The following is a 17,716-nucleotide window of genomic DNA, read 5'->3' as shown; positions in this document are numbered from 1 at the left end:
AAGATTACACAACATAAAACCAGATCTGAACAGTGCAAGAGGAGTTTAGAATGGGCTGAACTGAAATCTGCAGCTCTTTTGGTGTGTCAGAGTAATGAGGTAATGATGCATGCAACTGATGTCTCTTATGCCTTTGTCTTTTTTTATTGCTCGTTCTTTGTTTTATTGTTCTTTATTTGTTTTACAGCTTAACAACTTTGAAATGAAAAGTCGGTTAAGTAGATTTATAGCTGAAGACCCGCTGGATCTGCTCCTGCCAAGGGAAGAAGCCATCAGGCTAAGCACCGAAGCTTTCCGGCTGTGGGCTGTGGCTGCTGGCTATGGTCAGGCCTGTGATCTCTACAGGTACAGCCCAAAGCTGGAGAAATGGAGGTGGAGGGCACAATAGAGAAAATGGACATCCTGTTGCAGGGGGCAAATACAGGGATCTCCAGGCTCAGTCTCTACTCCCTTCAGGGAGTCTTACCTCCCTTTCTCTGGCCTCCTGCTGTAAAACCCACAGTTTCTGGCTGAGAATTTGACAACTATGGAAGCAAGAATAAAATAAAAGTAATTTTTCCAAGAGATTATCAGAGTTCTTGAAGGGAGAGCATTAGGTAGGTTCAGATTAATTTGGAACAGTAGTATTCTTCCTTTGTCACCTTCTTTTCATGTCTGTCTATTTTTGTTATTTTCATGGTGGTGATGGTTCTCATAATCTCATTCTAGCAATATGTATAAATATGTAGTGGGGAGGCATAAAGAAGATAGCACCAGGTTCTTCCAGTGGTATGAAGTGAAAGTACAAGAAGTGGACACAAAGTGGAAAGAGAGGAAATTTCCCTTAAGTGTAAGAAAAATTATTTTACTGTGAAGGTAATCAAAAACTGGAGCAGATTGTGCAGGAAGATTGTCGACTCTCCATCCCTGAAAATACTCAAAAATCCAACTGGACATCTCCAGACACCGTTTCCAACCTCATCTGTTCTGTTATTCTTACTATAGGGATCTCTACCCTGTGCTGGTGAGGATACTACAGTCCCTGCCCGAGTTGCTCAGCACTTGCCATGGGAAGAGCCCCATGACTGAGTTGTCTGTCCAGCGAGCTACAGCAGTAGTCACTCTGCTGATACGTGTGACGCAAACAGCAGGCTACGCGGCAGAGCTGCAGGCCAAGCTGAGCAGGTAGTCCTTCTCTGTCACCAGTTCTGTGTATCTGAGTAGTCCTCCCTCTCTTTGGTTTGGAGACCTGGCTATCACCTTGCTCTTCATTTTGGATGGTTTACTATCCCACATGTGAATCCCTGCACAGTGATAGGTATTCCCTCCAACACAAGATCAGAAGTGGTATCTAGTCTGACAGCTACACCTGCTAGCCTGGTAAGAGGCAAGAGTAAAAAACTGCATTCAGCATGGGGCAGAAGGGCAATGTTGGCCAAGTGCTCTGCTGAAAGGAGCTAGGAAACTTCTTTGACCTTCCCTTTGGGGAAAACAAAATAACCTCCCTGAGATTTGGAGGAAAGACCTTCTCTGCAGAGACCAAGATGGGTTGAGATTAAGAGGCGGCTGATTTTGATATACATCAAAGCAGCTGGATTTGCTAAAGATACAGGTACTTTTTCTGGTGAAAAGCAAGAAGTGTTAACTAAAGCTGGATACTGAGGTAGCATGTCTGGTAAAATTTGAGCATAGCTCAAGAACAGAGTAGTGCAGGTGAAGAAACATCAGCTTTCATGAGTAGATTCTGGATTTGTCCTTTCTGCCTAAATTGATTTGGTCTGGTCTGTGGGAATGTGCAAAGATGTTTTTTTCCCCTACTGCCTGTTGTCGGGTATTGCTTCCAGACTACATGTAATTGGAAATCATGCTATTAAAAATTATGATTTAGAGAGGCAATTGTTTCTGAGACATATTTGCTATCCTGTGTCATTCTTCCATTGTGTTGCAGTAATATCTCAGAAGATAGTGAGCAGATTCCACCTCCTCCAGTAGTGTGGAGTCAAGTGTCAGGTTTACAGCCCTTCCTTGAGACCAGTCTGAAAAAATTTCTCCAGGAGATATCCCAGACAGAAACTTGGCAAACTCTCCAGCCTCTGACCACAACTTACGTGATCTACTTGGGAGTTTATTACAGTGCTTGCAGCCAACAGGTAAGGCCTGAAAATTCAGGTTGTCTTTTCATCTCACCAGCATCAGTTTGTGTGTTACCTCTGAAAACCTGAACTTGCAGGCAATGCTAAAAAAGACAGATGTTGAGGCATCTAGCTGAGGACTAGATTTTGCTTACCACAGCTCATATCTAGGCTGCATGGCATTTATGGTCAAATAAGCCTGCTTGATCCTTCACATCAGAAGTGCCAAATATCGCCATCTTCCTTTCTTGTTCGTTCTTCCTTTGGGCTCAGAGTCTCATTCAAGGCACGTGGTAGTACTGTGACTGTTCTGATTTACTGCAGAGATCCAAAGCATGAAGCAAATATGACCTAATTTAGTCTGGCAGTCCTTTCTGCTTGTGGGCTAAATAGAGTTGCACATTTTCGCATTTGCTGTAATCTGAGAGTTTACATGTGGACAGCCACACTACAATAATCTGTTTGGAAGACCAAGTATTGAGCGTCATGCCGTATGAACTTTGGATAGGAAACAATAAATTTATTTGCTGCCCCACTGACATTCAAGGTCAAATTCTGTAATCCAGTTACAGTTGTAGTATCGGACCATCTTTTAAAGAGAGTTTTCTGAAGGTGACACATCAGTGTGATGCTGTTGAAGAATAATGTCTTTAGCTACCTTAAAGATTCATGTTCTAAAGATAAATGCAATTTTCCTCTTTACTGCCCAACTGACATGCCCGAGTTCTGACCTGGGAGAGCTGTCTTCAAGGTGTAGGGGTAATTTAATAGCTGTAATTATTCACACTTCTGCAACTCCTCTGAAACTTGCCCAAAGCAACTGAATTTGTTAGTTGTGGCTGGGGTGGAAACCACCAGTATCTTTCAAATATGTCTTCAGTGCCCCAAAGACTGGTAGTACCCTGCCCATGTTGTCATTAGGTCCTGAGCATTAGAAAACCAGGATAACCAAGATATTTCTTTTTAACTTTTATAGATGTTCCAGAAGGGTGGCTAACAAAATAATTTCTTAAGACCTTGAACTATGACATAAGATTTCTTTTATTTTCACTTAAAAAGAATTTCAGTCATCTACCTGTGGTTAGCTAATCTGATTTAAAAAAAAATAAAAATAAAATGGCATGTAGCACGTTTGAATGGACTAGTGCAAAAAAAAAAAAATTAATCAGCCTCTGTAGTAACTAGATTAGTGCATACTGGGACTTTCTTGGAATGTTTTTTGTTAGACTACTAAGAACTAAGGTTAACATCTTCATGTAGATTTTACTCATTTATGGAGGGGGATTTCACCTTGGGGAAAACTAGATTTTGTTATAGAAATGAGTGTTTCTGTATCCTAAAGCAGCATTCTAATGAATGGAGAGAACGTTAAAATTCACCAGCATGTTCCTTCAACCTGGAATATTGCTTACTAGGGTCAGAAGAATTTGGATGGTTCTCTAAAAGCCACAGATCCTCCTCTGTGCAGTGTTCATCCACAGTCATGCTTTGATGGGTAGGTCAATCACACTTTATACAGTTGATTTTTTTTTTTTTTTTTAATTAATATTTTTTTTTTGGAGACCCTCACGGTGCCACCCTGCTTTCTCAAGGTACTTCTGATCACCTTTGTGTCATCTTAAAGTTAAATGGAAAGATCAGCATGTGGATGGTATGGGGAGGTGGGGGGTTTAGCCACTTAGAGCAGGTTTCATTTAGGGAATCTTGATCCCAATGATCCCATACCTTACTTCCAGCCAATTAAAAAATCTCTGTGAAGGATTTTAATACTTGAGTGCGAGAACACCTTGAGGTGCCAGCTCTCAGCTTCCACACTACCAGCAGTGAGGCCAGCTTTAACCTAGGGCAGTACCGCTATGCAGATGAAGCGATCTGGCAAAAAAATAATACAGAGAAAGCAATCCAATCAGCCTCTCTTTTTGCCCTCACTGGAATGCCTTCATTCACCGTATTTTCCTGTCTTTCTCCTTGTCTTCTGCAGCCATCAGTCAATCCAATTGACTGCTTAGAGGAACTGGAACGTTTGACATCTGAGGTGCTGCAGCCCCTTCTCAGCCAGCCAGCCATACACAGCATGTGGGACTTGCTCAGGTAAAACCATTTCACTGCTAAGATGCTGTTGCCAGAAGCTAAGGGAGCCTCAATTCTATACTGTACTGTGTGGCAGTTTTCCCCCTCTCATTTCTTTCCCCTGTACATATGTGCCCCATATGTGTGAATTAGAGAGCTGCAGGGCTCTGTCTACACCCTGCTTTGTCCTTTCCCCTTACAGCAAAAAGCATGATGGGCACAGAGGTTCTTCAGTTCTTCCGTTCTTACTGGTGATGCTGCAAGGTCAGCATCTCTGCCCTTCCATGTAGCTGTATTTGTCATATACATTTCAAATTGATTTTAGTCATTCTTGCCTTTGATTCTTTTTCGGTTTCACTGGATTAAGAAAAAAAAGAAAAAAAAAAAAAAGTACATCAGTTTGAATCCCTCTTACTTTGGGGAGATGAGTGTGTGTGTGTGTGTGTGTGTGTACATGTACCATTCATGTGCTCTGTGTGATGCTGCTTATATAAAATAATTTAAGCTAGACTTGCTTTTTTATGCTCCTGCCAGAGCTTCACGGAGGCTTTAAGAGCCCCTGCAGGAAAGTGAACGGCCAGATATCAAACTGTTCTTTCAGACATTTGGATAACAAGCTTTGTCTCTGACTCTGGGAACTGCTAAGCACTGCAGATATTCTGTCTTTCTGCTGTAGGGGGAGCCTCCCTACTAGGCTGTGATCAATCCCACATAGAGGGAGAACCTAAAAGGCCTAACTTGTAGTCAGGGAGATATCTAGCTGCTTCTGAGAACATCTGATATAAGGGGTACTTGGAATCCTTGGTTGTAAGTGGTATTTGAATCATCACCAAACAGTTTGGGCATGTTCTTTCATGACTGAGAGCTGAGATCTGAAACTCTTAGCACCAAAGCTTCCAACATAAGGGCACTCATTAGATCCTTTCCTGCCTGCCCTTGAGGTCTGAAAACAATGGGTTTGGTCAGGATGTAAAATCCCATCACCAAGATTTCTCCTAGGCTGTTCTTAACACTGTCTGCTAAAAATGAAGTGTCAGCTAATCTCTGCCTTAATGTCTTGACAATTGTCTAAATGTTCTGGGCAGATTAAGATCAGGAGTTCAAGGTACTCTGTGAGCCTCAGGTGTGTTCATGCATCTCCTCCATGGTCATGCCAGTGGAATGAGGAGCAACGCATTTAAAGAATTAGGTCTCTGTCCTAGAGCAACAATATGTGTCTTTGAGAGGATTTGCCCTATTGTCCCGTTACTGTTGAGCTATATTCCCTGGAGTGGTTTTGCCTGTGCAGACATGATACGTCTGGGGTGGGAATGGGGAGTTCTGCTTTGCCCACAGAGAGTGAGCACGCACATACCAAGTGGTATGTGCTGTCAAGTTCATGTACATTAAAGCTAGGTTCTTTCTGAATAGACTTTAAAAATATGTATTTCATAAGTATGTAAGGGGCAACACTTTTGCAATGTCGATTTTAGACAGAAGCTGGCTTTTTTGCTTTGCCTGCCAGTTTATTATTGAAATGTCTTGAGTGGGTGGGCAGCTTTATTAGTCTGGTTTACGTATGTACATGGGGAAACCTATGGGGTTTTTTAAATCAAAGGCCCAATACTTCCAAATGTGTGACATCAGAGATGTGTTACTACATCAGTATTGCTGCGTGTCATGAACAGTTTAGCTGAAGATGAGAATTTGTGACAGCTCACTGGCATTAGCTTGTATGGCAATAGTACTTACTTGACACCATGATACTAGTTTTTTTTTTTCTTGCACAGTCTTCAGGGCTTCCATTTTACTGCAATGTGTGGTACAGTTCAGATAGTAACATTCCTAAAAGAGAATTCTTCAGCAATCTGTGTGCTTTTAACCTGACCTGTCTCCCTTTATATGTTCACACAGGCCGTGCTCTGCTTTGTGCAACCCTCTGTCGTGTTCCCCAGCACCAGAATCTGTCTTCAGCATTGCATCTCTGAGTTGCACGGGAGGCAAACCTCCTTTGAGCCTGCTTGGCTCGAAGTCACCTTTCCCCTTCCTCACTGCCCTCCTGTTTCTCATCAATAGCATCACTCACATTCATAAGGGCCTGACCAGCAAGGTGAGAATAGACTTTTTCAGTGTAAGTTCTAGGTGAATGATGATACACTTGTAAGGGAGGTTAGTATTTGTGACTTCCCAGGCTTAAGAGTGATGTTAGTAGGACTAGTAAAAAGGAATTGTTGTATATTTTTATTTTAAAAATATATAAGTACTATAGAGAAAAATACCCCCATTTTTAGAAGAGGTGGGATGAGGATCTGAAAAATAGCTTCTGTCTTTGAATTCCAATATCAAGTTGTCACTATGAAGCTGGAATTATAAAGCAGGTGATGAATGATGATGGTGCTTAAAGGATGGATTTATAAAGAATGTTGAAGAGTGTTAAATAACTGTTGCTTGGCTAAGCAAAATAAATAACTGAGTGTCAGAGGAGGAGAGGGATGGTTGAAGCATGTATAACAAAGAATAACAGGAGAAAGTTAAACGAGTACGAGTGCCACAGTGGTTGAAGAAGTTTCTTCCCACTTCTGACTGTCCTGAATTTTTAGAATGAGAGCACCGTGGAAGACTGCAAACTCTGAAGAGGAAATGGTAGAGCCCTAGAGAGGTGGAGTACCTAGCATAAGTTTTCTCAGAGCCTTCCTCTTTCACCTTATGTTGAATTAACTGACTGGTTACTAAGAGGAGTATCTGGTCAAATGAGAGGAAAACATCTGAAGTCACTGGCCAGACTTCTGTCTTGCTGGAGAATGGCTCAGAGACAAGGGTCCTGTGCCTTTAGCCAGTAGATTGTAAGCCTGCATGCCTAAGTTGTGCCTTGTCATGTATTAAGAAAATCTTTGAACGAACATTAGCGCAGGCTCTGCTCATACAAAAAGAAAAAGGGGGAATTGTTGGAGAATGGCTCAGAGACAAGGGTCCTGAGCCCACCGAGCAATTGTATGATCAGAGCCTGCTCTAGCTGCTGATGCTGGGCCTCACTAGGTTTTGCCTGCAGCTGCTCACAGCTGCTGATACAGGAGGAATGTCAAGGACGCTTCGGCCCTGTGTACCGTGGTGTGTCGAAAACAGGTTAAGGGGAATTAGGAATAGTGGTCTGAGAAACCCAGTGTTATGATAACGGTGGTCTGAGAAACATTGTGTTACGGTACTGTCGTGTATTGAAAACAAGTCAACAGGAATCAGAAATAGTAGCATGAGAAACTTAGTGTTATGAGAAGCTTGGGCTGTAAGCTAACTGCAAGTAGGTGGACCATGCGAATACGACCTTTAGAGCTTAAGCCAATCAGCTAGTGACTAGTAGGCATAATAATTATCATTGTCTGTATAAATATATGTACCCTGGACCAATAAAGAGACACGTTGATTGATGCTCTATCTCCCACACTGAACCCGTCTCGGCGTGTCGTTCGTCCGCGGCTCCGCACTGTCTTATGAAGCACTATGGAAAATGTAGGCAGTGACGAGTGGTTACCTGCAGTTGGGGTGGTCTTGATGGATGCAGGTGAGCCCTGAGGCAGAAAAACAGATATTTGTCAGGCTATTTGAAAATATCCCTTTTGGAGTAGCCAACAGGAACTCTTGTGAGAAGGCAGGGGGTAGGCCCTGGAGAGGTCTATGTTTTACTTTCCTCCAAGCATGAACTGTCTTTGTAGTATATGTCTCCATTTCTGATTCCCTTATAGTACAGCTCTCTGCTGGACTTCAGGGGCTTGAAGGATTACCTGCATCAGAGCTGGCAGACCGGACCTCCCTCTGTAACTCCCTCATCCGCGTGGATCCTGCGCCATGAATATCATCTGCAGTACTTCGTGTTAGCATTGGCTCGGAGAATGGTATTGTTATTAGTCCTCTCATTTCCTTCACCTGAGGAACTGACTTCACCCTGGCCTCTCCAACTCAGTGCATCAGACTGGCAACTGGTCTTTGCATCCATGTTCTCTCTCACACCTGACCTAAGTCTGATGACTCTTCAGCTGTCTTTCATGCCCCATTAGCAAATAACATTTTTACAATTACTGATGTGGGAATTTAGATCCATAATACTTTGGATGGCAAAACTATATTTTTGCCCGTCTTTGGGCTAGAGTGAGAACGAAGTTTTCAAGTGTGGTGCTAAAAAAGATGTCTGGCTATCAAAAAAATCAGGGGAAGCAGAAAGCTTTTGGTATGAATGCTGACAGTTTTTGCAGTCTGCCTCAATCTCTCCCTTCCCAGTGAGATCTATGTCTTGGCTGACCCTCCTGTCCTTGTTGATTGTCTTGTTGGCAGATGATACAGTGCTTTTACCTGTTGTTTTGTTTCCTGTACAGGCAGGCACTTGTCCGGATTACGCCCAGCATGCCTCGCTCCATCACTGTGTTGCCATGGCATTGCTAAGCCGTCTGTTGCCAGGGAGTGAGCATCTGGCTTACGAGGTCCTACTGGATCTTGCCTTTAATCCAGAATTTCTTCCGTAAGCTTTGCATTTTTTTTCCTTTGTATAGTCTGGTACATGGGAAAGCTTGGAAAAATTGAAAAAGCACATGTTGGCATGGCAATTTTGTCATAATTTTTGGCCTTTAGTAGGGCCTGTATTCAAATTTTAGTTACTAATTGGCATGTTAGAAGCACAGAGGCTTCTAATCAGACCAGCAGTGTAGTTGCAGATTTCTCTCCTATGTACCAATGTTGAGAAATGTGACAAGTTTCTTTTGATCTCTGTGGCAAGAGTCCTGTGATTCCTGATAGAACCGATTCTCACTGAGGCCCAGCATCTGCTGTCCTGGGAGTAGTATGTCTAGAAAATATATGGGAATTTGACATAATGTGAAAAGCTTATTAAATGTTCCTCAAACCCTTATTCTACAAGTTCTCGCACATGTTTTTGCTGATTTGACAACTGTGACTTCTTCCACATTGCACTGTAAGAAATCATGAGCATCTCAAATGTGAAGCTTCCCATGTCTGGCCAAGAAAACGGTAGCAGCTTATCTTGTTCATCACAATCTCATTGAAATTTGCTGTGGTGCTTCCCTGTAGGAGATTGGACCAAGGAGATACTATAGTTTTTCAGAAAGAAGCAAAGGTTGTGAGTGGGTTTGTTTGGGTGGTTTTTATGGTGTTTTTTTAAAATTTTTGTGTGTATGTGTGTGTTTTGTGTATTTTTTTTTGTGGTGATTTGATTTAATTTTGTTTGTTTGTTTTGTGGTTTTTTTTTTTAAACAAATACCTGCTCTAGAGCTACCATTTTGTGAGAATTTGGCAAGTAATCTGAGACCACGGTCAGTCTCTGGTCTGAGATCGTGGCACATGGATTTGACAAACACAGCCCTCCCCACTCACACCCCTTCTCACCTCCCAGTTTCTAACTATCGGTCTGTATGGTTCCTCTGACCTTGCCACTGCCAGCTGCAAAGCTGCTATTTCGAGAATTGTCTTATTGATTCATGTAGGCCTTACGATATGTGGTATTTCATCTCTGCACCCTGACAGCCACGTTGGGAAGTAGTCTGCCCCCCTGGGCAAGGGCTTGCAGCCTCCACACCAGACTGCTGGCATTGTGGGGAGGTTTTTGATAGCAAGGCCTTAGTGTTGCTAACTGCAAATGTAGTTCTGTGAATTCCCTGTAAATACCAAGATAGCTGATGCTTTACAGACACTCAGTATTATCATAGCTGAATGCTGTAGAAAGTGTTGTGAGTACTATTCTTTCCAATCCAGGAAGATTGTAGACATGAATTTCTGTGGTGTTTTGTTTGTTTGGTGTTTTTTTGGGGTGTTTGCTTGTTTGTTTCTTAAACTGATGTTTGTCTTTATCTTACAGCGAAGGGAAAGCTGGAGGGCCAGAAGCAGCTGACTTCTCTGATATCCTGCATCTGGGTACTGGTGCCAAACTGGCACAGCCTGGCTCTGCGGCAGCATTTTTTTCAAAGGCTTCTCGTGGTGCCCTGCTGAGAGAATCCTACCAGAACCTGCCTTTCATCCGCTCCTGCTACCTTTCTCATTTTGTCCACTTACAGCCTACCCTTATGCGTTCCCAAGCATCCTATCAAGGACGGAATTACCTCATCCAGTCAATGCTGCTTCCTGAGGTCAAAGGGCCCATCCTGCCTTCAGACTGGCCCTTCTTTCCGCTTATCAGCCTTTACAACAAAGTGACTAATGCAGAGACACGCGGGGCTGTACTGAACTCTCTCCCTCTTGATCTCGTCAACACTGTGACCTGGAACCTGCAGTGGGTCTTGTTGCTAGAAACGTGGCGTGCTAAAACCCTTCAGAGCATCCCTGCTGCTGCCAAACTTGCACGCCTCATGTGTGTCTTCCTCACAGGCAGCGACCTCTTTCTAGAAGCACCTGTCCACCGCTACACAGCTGCCCTTCTCTCTGTGTATTGCCAACCCAAGGCACTGGACTCCCTGAACTTGGATGCTCCTCTCCCTGGTTTGGCATCCTTCCACGATCTCTATATAAGTCTCCTGGAGCAGTTTGAAGGTGTTTCCTTTGGAGATCCGCTCTTTGGAGTCTTTGTTCTTCTACCTCTACAGAAACGTTTCAGCGTTCATCTGCGTCTCTCTGTTTTTGGGGAGCACACAAGTATCTTGCATGCGCTGGGAGTGCCACTCCAGCAGGTAATCCTGGTTTATGGTAGTTGGCTGTCACTGCATATTTCTGGGTTACTGGGCTTTTGCCTGTGTTTCTCCAACCTTGATTTAGTCATCCTCCCAGCACTTCCCCTTCTTCCTCATCCCTCCCTGTGCAGTAGAATAATCGTGCTTTCTTTGCTTAGAAGCTTTTAATTCTCTCTGAAGAAACTCCAGTTCATGGAATGTAGAGTAGACTAGGAACTGAGAGCAGTGTTCTTTTGATTAAGGGCTGTGACAGTAGTAGTGTATACGTGGTTTTTTGCTGTTGTTATTTATCTTTTTTTAAACAGCTTGACTGACTGTAAGTCTGAAGAGCAGAGTCCAGCCCCTGTAGGTGCAAGCCCTTGTCACATAAGCGTTTTCAGAAATCTGTTGAACTGTATTTTGAGAGCAGATAGTGTGTAGGGCAGGAGCTGTGAAATTGTTCAGTCTTCAGTGGAAACTGTCCCACACCCTGCTTGGTCTAATGATTGAGAACCTTCTTCTAATTTATAGCTTGTATATATGAAGGGCTAGTCGACACCCCATGTTCTTCTGCCAGCAATTACCTTTCTCTTAAATGAGTCTTTTCTCACTTTGGTGAGAGCTTCTTCCTTGCCCAGTGCGTGGACAGTCATTTTCCATCACAACCATGTTTTCACACTTAGTTATACTGGAGTTGTGCTTTGCTGGATAACTCAGCAAGAAAATTTGATCTGTCAAGCACAGGACTGCATTTCTTTTGAATGAGGAGAGCACAAGAGATGGAATTTACCAGGCTTTAAGTTCTGTGTCAGTTGACAGACAATACCTGATCTAGCCTAAAGTTTGCTAATACAAAGATAACCTTTCAAAATTTTTTTCCAAACAACTGTGAACCAGCAGTTTATGTGAGATCAGTGCTTTCCACAGTGTGGTTGCAGCGCTTTTGCTCTGGTTGTAGCAGCCCTGCGGCCAGTTTTTCTGTTTCATGGCCAGATGAGCCTTTGTTTCTTAAGCCGTGTAAGCCAAAATATTATGGTAAGCTCTCTGTTCTCTTGATGTTCCTGGTAGCCCTTCCCTGTCTCTATTCCAGTTCCACAAATGTACGTAGGAACAGAGCATAACACCATATTCCAGATGCAAGCCTTGATTCTATGTCACTTACTTTATCTTGTCTTGATCCCTCAATCCCAGATCCATCAGTACCATCAGAATAGTGGCATGTGTCACAATGGAGAACACTTCAAAGCAGATTGGTTTTAATGTGCTTAGGAAATTTTTAAATGCCAAATACTTTGAACGATGTTTTCATTGCTGTGTTGCTTGAAAACCAACTGTTGGAAAATATGAGCAAGATCACTTGAGGAGGTGGTGTTTGCTTGTTTTTTTTTTCCCTTGTTGTCTTGAGTTAAAAACACCCTAGTGGGCAGTAGGAATACCCTAGCTGGCAGACTGCTTTTTGAATTGAGTAAAATCAATAATTGTCTTTGGAGCATCTTCTTTGCACAATTAAAGTGAGATATGTAATTTTAGCCCTAGAGAATTTATCTAAAAATTGAGAAGAATAAAAATTGGACTTCTGGTGAGGGGAGAGACAAACAAAACCAAGTTGTTACCTGAAGTTCTTCTAACCTATCTTTCAAAGCTAGACAGTGAAGTCAGAAAATGTTGAAAACTTCACTTAACAACATTAACTCTGGCATGTGCATCTGCTTTGCTTTTCTGGCTAAATGTGTAGGTCAGTGTAAGCTTCTCTGGTACATTAGCGGGATGAGGTGCTGCTGAAAGTACTCTGCCTCCTCACTTGGAAACCACTATTCTTACCTGTGCTAAAAAGCAACTGCAGCGATGTAGCCAGTAAAACTCTTCATAAAGCTGAAGAGGTCTTGAGGATGCTTTGTCAAAGGCATGTCACATTAGTCAGTGTGGGCAGTAGCAGCTCTGCTCCAAATGGGGGTCGTGCTACTGAGGTACATCCTGTTATATAGGAGCGCATGCACAAACAGCTGAGGAAGGGCACCCTAAAGTTGTGAACCTCCCCTTACTGTTTAGACCCTGTCAAAAATTGTAACGTTGCTTCTGGGTGGGTTTGTTGCAGTTTCCTGTGCCTCTGGAGCGATACACTTCCCCCCCTGAAGATGACCTGAACCTCCTGCGACTCTACTTCCGGACACTGGTCACTGGTGCACTGCGCCACACCTGGTGCCCTGTTCTTTATGTGGTGGCTGTGGCCCATGTGAACAGCTTTATTTTCTCCCAGGACAGCACGGCACAGGTAGGTAATGGAGAGCAGAGCCTCAGGGCTGGAAGCTTTGGGTTTTGCACCTGCTCTTCCCAAGGGCCCAGTGTGGCTTGTGGTGAATCACTGACCCTGGGCTTGAAAACAAAAACTGTAAGCAAATATTCTGAGGACTGGTCAGCTGTTTGAGAATCCACATTATACCCTAAAGCACTTGCATTAACAGTAGCCAATCCTACATAAACCTTCAAAATTGGCAACTACATGAGCTATGGTACAGCAGGGGAAGAATGAAGCAGAGAGGATGATCAGGCAGAGAGAGCTTGTAAAAACTTAGTCTCTGCCTGGGACAATCTGAAGACTAGAATACTCTTCCCTTTCACTCTGCTTGAATAACCAAGAAGCAGCCCTCCAGTGGCCTTGGGACCTCTAGCAATGATTACTTGTGCTAACACTTCACCTCTGATCTACAGTTCTACCTGGAAGTTAAGAAGTCAGCTGAATTTCAGGTCAGGGGAAGGAGGAGAGAGGCAGGATCCAAGTGATAGCCATCTCAAGCCCTTTCTGCTGGAATAAGTTCTTCTTTGGAGCATCATGATAATGAGCAAAGCATCCTCCTGGAGTGTTGTATGCCTGTGGGCAAAGGTAGCATTGTGCCATACCAAGAAAAGTATGTGTTTTGTTCCTAGGAGACTGATGCTGCTCGGAAAAGCATGCTGCGGAAGACGTGGTTGTTGGTGGATGAGGTATGATCTGTAAGGTTCAGTTTATGCCACTGGGACTTAAGTTTTTCAGGCATGATACTCTTACAGATTTACATTTGGCTTTTGAAATTTGCGTTTAGCTACCTTGCTAATTTAAGAATGAGCAGCAGGATTTTGACCTGCGATGTCTATAAATACTGTTACCCAGTTCTTGTAGTTGAACTCAAAACACTGAGCCCATTGGAACATAGGTGAATCTCCTGTACTGTATTCCCACACCTTTTGCCCAAGCAGCATTATATCTGGACAGTGAGAGATCCTAGAGGGATGATGCTAGCACATCTATGAATAGGTGGCCAGCATTGATCTCCCTTAACTCTTAGTTGGATGTTTCTCCCAGAAAGAACAAAACAAATGTAAGTTTTCTCTTTTCCTCAGGGAGCTTGCCAAAATCTGTCACTTGTGTGATGGAGCTGGGTCATTTGGTCCTTTGTTTAGCGTCCAGGGTAAATTCTTAGATCTCACTCAAAACCCCATTTGGACTTCTGGCAAGAAGTCCATTGTGAAAGGTTTTTAAGGAGAAGGTGGAGTTGTGTTTAAAAGAGGAAATCTCATGCAAGTCAAAAGTGAATTTTCTCGGAAGAAGCTTGACTTTTACAGCTCTTCTGTTGAAGCAAATAAATATGTTTAGTATGATGGAATTGTACTATCTGCCAGCTTGCTATGTTGTGTTGCAGACAGGGTGGAAAAAATTAGATTCTTTTCAGACATGCTTAATGGCTGCTGTTTCTTTCTTCAGACCTTGAAAAAGCACCTACTGTACTATAGACTGCCGAATGCAGAGAGCCCCTTGGGGTTTGACCTTTATGAGCAACTCCCTCCCATGCGACTGAAGTACCTGCAGATGGTGACACAGAAAGAAAATAAGGAGAATGCACCAGTGCTAGTCTCATAGCAAAACACTTGTGCAAGAGGAAGACCACGGTGGAGAACGGAGGAGCTCAGTTTATGCTTCACTGATGAAGCTACGTGCACTTCAGACAGTTTCAGTGTCTTACCTGGACACTCGTGGCATCCTTGTGAGGTGAAGCACTACTAGAATGCTCCCAGCCCTGCAGAACAATAGGCATCTTCTCAAGATACGACAATATGTGTGTGTGATGAGCGTTGGAGCATTTTTCTCCATTCTCTTTCAGGTGGTTCTGTTTTTCCCTGGAGAAGGTGAGACTGTCTGAAAGGCACTGGACTGTTGAATAAACTGAAGGAAGGGGAACAGCTATTTTGTTCAGTCAGGCTGGAGACTGTGGGTTCTCAAGATGATGTCTGTCTTCCCCAGATCTTTCCCTTGTATTTTTTTTTTTTTTTTGGTACCCTGAATTTTAAATCGATCCTTTCCCCACGCTATCCCTGTCAATAAAATGACAACACAACAGGGAAGAAGCTGATCCCTAGAGCTTTTTTTTTTAAAAAAAATACATGCAAGGAGTTTCTCTAGGACAGAGTTCTATGCACACAGTCACACAGACGTGTTGTGTCAGACCTCTAAGAAATAATAGTTCCCAGTGCACTGATGCAAACACTGGATGTCCTCCCTTGGTTGTCTTTTGGATAGTCTCTAAACTGCTTTATTTTGTCCCTTAATTTGGTTACATATATAATAAGATCAAAAATAATTTATTTGTAGGGCTGGATGCTTGGCAGTAACCACTCCCCATTAAAGAAAAAAAGGAATGTATTTTAAGTTTTAAAGTGGAGTTCCTAAGCTTCAACCTAATATTAAAAATTCCTAATTTGATCCCTCTTCTACATGAAAATTCTATATTACAGCTTCAGACACAAGGGCTACAAATATAGTGCCCTAAAAGGCTTATCACAACTGCCAGGTCAAGTGCAGAATTTTACCCTAGGTGTGATCTCATGGGATATTTAATTTATATCCAATAATTTTTGCAGAACAATAGTCATTCTGGCAGGCTTTTGTTCAGAGAACTTACTTCTGTAAACAAAACTTGTTAAAGTTATTTCTTGTTTTGTTCTTATTGAATAAATTCCTCTGGAAGGTGCAGGGTGATGCCTAGCCTGAAGACCTAAACTTCTCTTTACCTGTCAGACAGGCCAAGGTAGCTTCCCTCCAAAGAAACTATGCCTATATAAACCTTGCTCCAGTGAATGTCCTAATGAGTGTGAAACACTGTTAATAGGCCAGCTTGTAACTGTTGAAATTGTTCTAGACAAGAAACAAGTTCTAGCTAGCAACTTTATGGCTGTGGCGTTGTCTTTGCATTGGCAGTTTTCTAAATGGGCCAGTCCCCCTTAGGTTGCCAGAAAATAGTTTCATCATTTTCACCTCTTAAGTCAGATAGGACATGGGTGGACCTGATGTTTCATTTTAATCTCTATTTTTTTTTTTTTTCCCCCCTCTATTGGAGCTTTTGATCTGTGGTTTCTCTCTGCTGCAGGTCAGTGGCACATAAAGTAACAAAAGCACCGTGGTCAATGTGTTTTTTCTGTTGTTAATTATTTTAAAAGTACTTGGTGTGATTAAACTTTTAATCAAAGGCATTCAAGTTTCTATTCTGTCAAGATGATGAGAACCAGCAGTTGTCTTTCAAGAGCAATGGATGGTAGAATTTAAGGACTCTTAGGTGCCCATTTAAATCAGCCTTCATCAAAGACTTCTGAGAATGTTTTCCTTTATTTAAATCTTTCTTGAGTTTGGATAGCTGTTTGCAGTTTGTCAACATCTTGGGAATGCTACTGTGTGATGAAATCCACTGAGTTTTGCAGCTCTGTAGGAAAGCTCTTCAAGCCAAAAGGCATCATCCTGCTTGTGTGGTGGGTCAGTCACACAAGGTACCAAATGCTGTGTGTACTTGGGGAAGGTGCAGGGTGGGTATTATGTGATCTGTCATGTGCCACAGGTGGGAAGACAGTATAAAAACTGTCCACTGATGATGTTTATAGGTGATGAGAGAGGAGGTGGATTTAAGTTATTTTGTGAAATCTGGGAAGGAAAGGATTAGGCTTTTGCCTGATTCTCAAAAGCCTCTCTTGTTCCCAGATGTTCCTCAAACATGGAAAACCTTTTGATATGAAATTCTGATGCAAGCATCAGCAATGGAGGGAAGGAGAGGATCCCAAATAGTTCTGCAGGCCACAGTTGTGTGCACAGCATTCTGAGGACACTGCATGTGAGCCATAAGCTTTTAAAACTTTGGCTGTCACATAAACTTAGAATTGCTGTACCATCTCAATTTTTTTTTAAGGCTTTGGGCAACCTTCTGCCAGATTTCTCCACAGAACACTAGAGGGCATTGCTTTATCTAGTTTAAATACAAACATTCTCAGCTTCAGTGCTAGTGGGACTTAAAAAAAAAAAAAAAAAAAAAAAAAAAAAGAAGAAACAACCAACCTGGTTTGAATTTTCTGCATTTTTTTTAATTTTGCATATACCTTGGGAGAAGGTGCGGAGAATTAAATACTTTTTGGGGGGATTGATTGCTAAGAATCTCAGTGCTTTGCCAGCAGGAGCATTTTGGAAAAATCCTGGTAGAGTGAATGGAAGCTTAAAGATTAAACTGAATGCAGCCTGAAGCAGGACCAAAGTGTGCCTGTTCTGTTAATCCAGTTTAATGCTGATCAGAGTAAGTGAGGAGATGAAAAAAATGGATGTGACTTCTTGGCTTCTTAACTCCTTATCAAAAGCTTATGATTTATTTGAGAAGAAAATAATTCTGCTGAAATAAGACCCACAAATAGGTTTCTAATATTAAAGCGTTTCTAACTCAGACAGGTATATGTTGTCTGATAACTAATCAGAAGACAAAAAACCCATCACCAACCAAATAAAAGAAAAAAAAAAAAAAACAAACAAAGAAACAACCAACCAAACAAACAAAAAAACCCCAAAAAACAACAACCCACAGATGTTGTCGTTTAAATCTTAGAAAGAAAAAGAATACATCATCTGGTCCT

The 17,716-nt window shown here is 42.4% G+C and overlaps 1 protein-coding gene across 4 annotated transcripts in view; it reads left to right on the top strand.

Moving 5' to 3' along the window:
* RPAP1 (RNA polymerase II associated protein 1) overlaps window positions 1-16,303 on the top strand; it is a 42,797-nt gene extending 26,494 nt beyond the window's left edge. For all 4 annotated transcript variants that reach the window (XM_032990099.2, XM_032990100.2, XM_032990101.2 and 1 more), the window contains 11 exons: window positions 188-345; window positions 985-1,164; window positions 1,928-2,129; window positions 4,093-4,202; window positions 6,075-6,270; window positions 7,898-8,047; window positions 8,525-8,667; window positions 10,018-10,822; window positions 12,897-13,073; window positions 13,727-13,783; window positions 14,541-16,303. In XM_032990099.2, coding sequence (XP_032845990.2) covers window positions 188-345; window positions 985-1,164; window positions 1,928-2,129; window positions 4,093-4,202; window positions 6,075-6,270; window positions 7,898-8,047; window positions 8,525-8,667; window positions 10,018-10,822; window positions 12,897-13,073; window positions 13,727-13,783; window positions 14,541-14,696 — 2,334 coding nt within the window. In that variant the 3' untranslated portion in view covers window positions 14,697-16,303. The remainder of the gene's footprint in view (window positions 1-187; window positions 346-984; window positions 1,165-1,927; window positions 2,130-4,092; window positions 4,203-6,074; window positions 6,271-7,897; window positions 8,048-8,524; window positions 8,668-10,017; window positions 10,823-12,896; window positions 13,074-13,726; window positions 13,784-14,540) is intronic.
* The last annotated feature ends 1,413 nt before the right edge of the window (window positions 16,304-17,716 follow it).

This window comes from Tyto alba, unplaced genomic scaffold, assembly GCF_018691265.1.
Source record: "Tyto alba isolate M040663 unplaced genomic scaffold, T.alba_DEE_v4.0 Super-Scaffold_18, whole genome shotgun sequence".
NCBI classification, from domain to species: Eukaryota; Metazoa; Chordata; class Aves; order Strigiformes; family Tytonidae; genus Tyto; species Tyto alba.
Note: the sequence above shows the minus strand (reverse complement) of the source record. Positions and strands in the feature narration are given on the sequence as shown.